Source organism: Salvelinus sp. IW2-2015, linkage group LG12 (assembly GCF_002910315.2).
Source record: "Salvelinus sp. IW2-2015 linkage group LG12, ASM291031v2, whole genome shotgun sequence".
In the NCBI taxonomy this organism is placed as follows: Eukaryota; Metazoa; Chordata; class Actinopteri; order Salmoniformes; family Salmonidae; genus Salvelinus; species Salvelinus sp. IW2-2015.
Genome location: NC_036852.1, coordinates 7,991,354 through 7,998,753, shown reverse-complemented (window position 1 = coordinate 7,998,753; position 7,400 = coordinate 7,991,354). Strand labels below are relative to the sequence as shown.

At 44.6% G+C, this 7,400-nt stretch overlaps 1 protein-coding gene across 1 annotated transcript in view; it reads left to right on the top strand.

The window, feature by feature from the left end:
* The window catches only part of LOC111971099 (rho GTPase-activating protein 9-like), a 54,358-nt gene that overhangs the window by 9,609 nt on the left and 37,349 nt on the right, over positions 1-7,400 (top strand). The window contains exon 2 of the mRNA XM_070445876.1: positions 1,640-2,075. Coding sequence (XP_070301977.1) covers positions 1,785-2,075 — 291 coding nt within the window. The 5' untranslated portion in view covers positions 1,640-1,784. The remainder of the gene's footprint in view (positions 1-1,639; positions 2,076-7,400) is intronic.

The following is a 7,400-nucleotide window of genomic DNA, read 5'->3' as shown; positions in this document are numbered from 1 at the left end:
ATTACAGCATCAGATGGTAATAATAGAATTATGAGAACCTTGGATAATAATAATGGAGATATTAAACACGCACTGTACTGCTATCTATAATAAACACTTAGGTTAAATAATAAGAATTATAGCACCTGGATAGTTACTGGTTAAGGATGTACTCACACCTGTCATAATATACACCTGGTAATATCTCATTACGAATTAAGGTCATGGGTAATGGAATAAATAAAGTAGATGTGTACACCTGTGTGAACTAATTAGCGAATTATACACCTTGGTACAGAATCAGATGCAAAGATTGAAAGTTACGAGGGTCACACTGGTAAGCATAAGAATTAATAAAGACACCCTGGCATAGAAATAATAACGAATAATCATAACTACCCTGGTAATAAATAAGATTACCACCTGTATATTTCATGAGGAATGCCACATCTAGTAATATATCGATACTTATATCACCTGATAATAATCAGTAACTTATACCCACTGTATATCATATACAACCTGGTTAAATAATAATGCAACTTAACTCACTCACTGGTTAATAATAAGAATTGTTCTCTCCTCTCTCTCTTCTATTTCCCCCCCCCTCTATTCTCCCTCTCTCCTACTCTATCTCCTTCCTCTCTTCTCCCCCTCTCTCTCTCTCTCCTCAATCTCTCTCTCCTCTTCTCTCTCTCTCCTTCTCTCCCCCTCTCTCTCCCTCTCTCCCCTCTCTCTCTCCTCTCTCTCTCAATCTCTCTCCCTCTCTCTCTGTCTCCTCTCTTTCCTCTCTTAATTCCTTTCTGGCTATCAGGTCTCTGTGGTGTGAAGACTCCTCTCAGAGGGATGTGCTATCAGTCTCTGTGTGATAGAGACTCCTCTCAGAGGGATGTGCTATCAGTCTCTGTGTGATGAAGACTCCTCTCAGAGGGATGTGCTATCTAGTCTCTGTGTGATGAAGATCTCCCTCGAGGGATGTGCTATCAGTCTCTGGTGTGATGAAGACTCCTCTCAGTGGATGTCCTGTTGGCTGTGTAACGGAGAGTCAGGTGGTCAGGGACAGGGGTGTGTATGGTGTTTTGGGCTTCTGGTCGGTTGAACTGTTTTTATTTTCCTCCTCTAAACCGCACGAAGTGATTAAACAATGGACTTGATTGCAAAAAATGGCCATGCCCTTTTTTTATTGCTTTATACAACGAATTACTACTCGTGTTTTTTTGGGATTAATGGTAGTGACATCTGAATTTAGAGGGACTGTGACATTTTGATGAGATGATGTGTGTGATCTGTGACATTCTTGAATATGAGAATGAATGGTGTGTATCTGTGGACATTTTGATGAGAATGAATCGGTTGTTGTATCTGTGACATTTTGAGAGAAAATCGAATGGCTAGTGTATCTGTGATTTTTGCTGAGAATGAATGGTGTGTATCTGTGACATTTTGATGAGAATGAATGGTGTGTATCTGTGACATTTTGATGAGAATGAATGGTGTGTATCTGTGACATTTTGATGTGAATTAATGGTGTGTTTCTGTGACATTTGCTTTATATTGAGTTTTAGGATTAATAAATGATGATCAGATGAATGGATCCGTGATGCCATAGATATTCAGTCTTCACTCGAACCCAGTTCTGTTCTGTTTGTTTGTGTTTCAGAGCATGGCTTTGGCCTCACTCCGGTCGTTGTCGATGCCCTGCGCCAGTGTCTGTACCATCCCCACCATCACCCTCGTCACCTATCCTCTCACCCAAAACACCCCACGCTGAGACCCAGCCGACCGAGTCAGAGCTAGCATCCACCATGCTGTCAGGAAGCTACAGTCTCTCCACGGTAGCCTCACCCGCCACGCCCTCTGCCTCCACCAGGGCGAGAACTACCAGTGTGGACAGTGTGTCCAGTAGGGAGAGCGGTGCCAGTGTGAGCAGCAGTGTGAGCAGCAGTGTGAGCGTGCCCACGGTGTGTGGAGTCCCCACGGTGGTTCTGGAGGCGCAGTATGACTATCAGTACCGTGGGGCAGACGGACGACAGGTCTGCATCCGAGAGGGGGAGCGGTTTATTCTGCTCAGGAAGACTAACACTGACTGGTGGCAGGTAAGGAGGTCCTGACTGTGTGGCTCAGATAGACTATGGCCCTACTGTAACCAGTACTATGTGAAACAGTGTGTCCTACGTGGTAACCCTCTTAACCAAGAACAAAAAATCCATGTGGTCAGAGGGAAATCACATATACCAGTGTTTCCTTAACTGTGGTACGCCCTCACCATGGGTTGGCAGACTTCTTTTTTTTTTTTTTTATGTAAGGAACTCAGTCCGGCTTTCAACGTACTCTTGAACGTTGTAATAATAGAATGAAAAAGGTGCAGTTTAGTCATTGGGTATTACATCATCACTTCCTCTTGTCATGTCAGTCATTGGGTATTACATCATCACTTCCTCTTGTCATGTCAGTCATTGACAATCATCATGTAGCCTCATGGATTACTCATTCACTTCTTTGTCCTGTCAGTCATTTTGTTGGGTAGTACAATCTCATTCTATTCCCTCTTGTCATGTCAGTCATGTGGGGGTTTACATTCATCACTATCCCTCCTTGTCATGTCGTCATCTGGGTTATTTAAATACAATCATTCACTTCTCTTGTCATGTTCAGTCATGTGGTGTATTCATATCACTTCTCCTTGTCATGTCAGTCATTTTTGGGGGGGGCTACTTTTAGAGAGATATTTATAAACTTGTTAGAAATGTCAGATCAACTAGCCCCATATTGCAGGATAAAACATTTTAGCTTGGGATTTTAGGCCATAGATTTTGTAGTAATCTTCGTGCTGCACTTCAATATATCATATGAATACACATTTAGGCCGTTACAAATGTTAGAATTGGAAAAAAAGTGCTTTACAACCTGCCAAAGGTTCTTCTCCCTCCTAAAAGTTAGGGTTGTGAGTGGGGGCCTCTGAGATGCAACTGGAGTGGAAACTTTAATAAAAATCTTAGCAGACGGGCGGCTGTGAACCGGCGCGGGATATTTTTTCCTATGGCATTCATGTCCTTTACTGTTATGTGGGGTTAATTGTTTGTTCTGCTCATGTCATGTTCATCTTATTGTTTTCTCTGTATGATTTTTACCAGGTGTCATAATTCTTATTATTACGAGGTGTATAATTCTTTATTATTTATAGGTTGTATAAATTCTTATTATTCAGGTGTATAATTTCTTATTATTAACCCAAGGGGTGTATAATATCGGGTGTATATTCTTCTTCTTATTACCAGGTGTATTTCTTATTATTAAAGGTTGTAATAATATACAGGTGTTATTCTTATTATTACATAAGGTGTATAAAATTTTATTGGTCACGGCGTCACGAGTAGACAGGTGAGCGTGGTGAAGCGTACATAATCCTTTATTTAGATGATGCGACAAAACTAAACTCACAACCGTGAAGGTCAGGGCTTATGTGCCAAACAAGTTACTCACAGCGGTTGGGAAAAGTGCTACCTAAGTATGGTTTCATTCAGCGACTAACGATAGACAGCTGTCCCTGATTGAGACCCTACCCGGCCAAACTAGAAATTAAATAATAGAATAAAGAACATAGATGGCCACGCCATAAATCACACCTGACAAACCAAATAGAGACGTAAAAAGGATCCTAACAGTAACCCCCCTCACGGCCCCCCCCAAAGGTCGCCAGATTTCTCCGGCGCCATGCAAAACCTGAACCTTATACGGGGGAGTGGTCTTGGGCGTACGGGCCATCTATCCGCTACCGCGCTCTGGCCGCTCAGGTCGCCGGTGTACGCAGATCCCACCCCCTGCTTCCACCACGGCCTCTACCTCCACTTTGGTGGCACCTCTGGTGGCGGCGGAAACCCCTCGCCCCGGTCCGACAACCCCAGACTGGGGACCCCCATCGTTGCGGGCGCGGACTAGGCCACCCCACCCTCCGTTCGCGCGCCGCATTCCGCCAGACTTATGGCTATCACCTCAGTTCGCGCCCGCGCTCCCGTAGACTTGGCGGCCCACATCTCGTCCCTGCTTGCGGCGGGCTCCCCTGGATGTGGAACATCGTCTTGGCTTGACTGCCTCCCGGACTGGAGCCGTCATCTCGCCCTGCACCGGATGGTCATGCATGGTATTTATTTTGCGCAGGGCTACTTTCCCATCGGATCATTCTATGCAGGCTTCTCTCTTTGCCATGGTGATGCTCCATCTCGCCTGATAGCGCTTTTCGTCCGCATTGGCAATGACATTCCTAACTATCTGGATGCGCTGTCCTTGTTCCTCCAACTGGCCATTATTCTCCCACTGGAGGCATTCTCGTCGCCATGGATATCCACTCCCGGAGGTATCTCTCTTCGCCCCATCGGCTCACTCCAAGCTGGAGTGAGGACGACCGTATGCGGACCCCCCCGCCCTCTGGCTACACAAGAAGCTGCCATAGGCGCTCACCAGGCTGGGGAGACACTCTCTCCAGGAGGTCATCGGGGCTTCTCGCGCAGCAGGCTCCCGGATATCCACTCAGTCGGGCGAGACCCTGTCTCGCGGCCCTGCCTCTCTGGTGCGCCGCGCCCAATAGGACTCACAACTAGGACTGAGGGAGCACTTCACATACCACTGGCAGGCCCTCGGTTTCTGTCGGGCGTGACAGCTGGCCACACCACTGGACTCACCACGCGCGTACCTGGAGAGGACGATACCAGGAAAGGCTATTGGCCCCCCTTGCCCTCCCCCCCGCCTGGGCAGAACGGCCCCCAGTATAACCCCCACTCTCGGGCCCCCTCCGTTGGCTCCAGGTCGCAACCATTCTCGTTTGTGACTCGGTGCTACCCTCGATTGCTCCCTTAGACGGCTGGCGCTCCGCTAAACCCCCGCGTTTCTCGCGCGGATCGTGTCAGTGCTCTCCACCCCCTAGTACGCCCCCCTCGGCCGGCCAGCCTGGGATGCCTTTTCAACACAACCGCCCCCCGCACCCTGCTGGGTGCCTCCCGCGCTGTTGAACCACGCCGGCCCTTCGCCGCACCTCTAGGAGACACAGCTCAGTGTGGGCTCTCATCTGCTAAACAGGTGCCGTGACCATGTTGGGTACGCTCAGGCGTTATTTAAGGGTTTATGGCGCCTTGGTTGCCTGCACGTAGCAGAGGAGTTGGCTCTCAGGTTCTCCAATCTGCTGATTGGCGAGCCAATCGCCTCGTTGCTCGCCTCTCGGGGCTTCTTGTAGCCGTGTTCCTTTCGTAAACTGGCCCCCTTTACTCGCTGCCTCCACGTTCCTCAATGCTCCACCTTTTCCCACGGCAGGATCCTTTCCGGCCAGGATCTCCTCCCACTGTCTAGGAATCCTTTTGCGTTCCAGGATGTCCTCGGCCCCCGTTCCTTTTCATGTCCAGTCTTCTCCTTACGCAGCGGGCTGCTTGTCCTTTTGTGGTGGGAGGTTCTGTCACTGGGCCGTCAACCAGAAGTAAGACAAGGTGCAAGCGTGGTGAGCGTACATTAATCCCTTTTCATTATTAAGCTGATGCGCCTCGGCAAAAACATAACAATTCCAAAACACAACCGTGTAGCTAAAGGGCTTGTGCCACAAACAAAGTTAACGCTCTGTAGCCACAAAGACAGGTGGAAAAAGGGCTACTAGTAATATTGGTTCTCAGTGCAGAGACATTCAACGATCAGACGTGTCCGTGATTGATAGAACCTATCTCGATCAAACATAGAAATACAAATATTAGAAAGTAAAGAACATAGTAATACCCCAAATACACCTGAGCCAAACAAGTAGCGGACCTAAAAAGAGGATTTCTAAAGGTCAGGCGCTGACAATTATTACCAGGTGAATCTTCTTATTATTAACAGGTGTATATTCTTATTTTACAGTGCTGTAATAATCTTATTATTACCGCAGGTGGTAATCAATGTCTTATGATTCCCAGGTTTGTAATAAATATTCTTTATTATTACCAGGTGTATAAATTTCTTATTATTACCAGGTGTATAATTTGCTTATTATTTACCGCAGGTGTATAATTCTCTTATTATTACAGGTGTATATTTCTATTAATTACCTAATTAGGTGTATCATTCTTCTTATTACAAGGTGTAATTTCCTTATTTAATATACCGCCGGTGGTATCAATTCCCCTTTATTTACGAGTCTGGTGTAATCTTTCTTTTGATGTAACCCAGGTGTATAATTTCTTATTTCTTACTAGGTGTCATGTATAATTCTTATTTATTAACCTTCGGGTGTATATTCTTTATTATTACCCCAGCGCCAGGTTGTATATTCTATTATTACCACAGGTGTATCATTCCCTTATTTATTAACCAGGTGTATATTCTTATTCTTACCAGGGTTATAATTCTTATTATTAAACCCCGCAGTGTATATAATTTCTTATTATTACAGGTGGTTTAAATTCTTTTTATTACCACCCATCAGGTGTATAATTCTTATTATTACAGGTGTAACAATTCTTATTAATTACCAGTGTGTATATTCTTATTCTTACCAGGGTGTATATTATTATACAGGTGTTATAACTTAATTATTTCAGGTGTATAATGTACTTAATTATTACTAAGTGTATAATTACAGGTCTGATTTAAATTCCTTATTATTACAGGTGTATAAATTCTTATTATTACCAGGTGTATAATTCTTATTATTCCAGGTGTATAATATTCATTATTATTACCCAGGTGTATAATTTTATTTTTATAACAGGTGTCAATTCTTATTATTTACCAGTGTATAATTTCTTATTATTGTACCAGGTGTTTATTTACCAGGTGTATAATATATTCTTTATTCTTATCAGGTGTATATTCTTATTATAACTAAGTGTATCTTATACCAGGTTGTTTTAATTCTTATTATTCGCGCGAGGGTGTATAAAAATTCTTATTATTACAGTTGTAATAAATATACAGGTATATAATTGTTCTTATTACCAGGTTTTAATTACAGGGTGTATAATTCTTATTATTACCCAGGTGTAATAATTCTTTCCCTTAATTAAGGTGCGGAGGATCGGGGCAGCCAGTAAAACTCCCTGTATGTCGCAGCTACGTACGTCAATGGAGGTACCCATCCCTCCTCTGTCGTCAGTACCACAAACAACAAATGCCAGACAACAATGTGTAACCATGCCACACATGGACACTGCAGCTACAGTCATACTCTCTCTGATCAGCTCTAACAGCCAGTATCCGGTACGTTAGTGTGAAACGGGGGTGGGATTATCCCATGCGTGTGTGACCATGGTTCAAATTGTGGTATTCTCCCGCCTTTTTGCTAATAAAATTACTTACTCCTCTCTGCCTCCACAGTGGTTCAAACCTTCTGTCGGTCAATGGAGAGGCCTCAAACTCCTCACAAGTGGCCCCGATTCGGGAGAGGTCACCAGCCAGACAGCCCT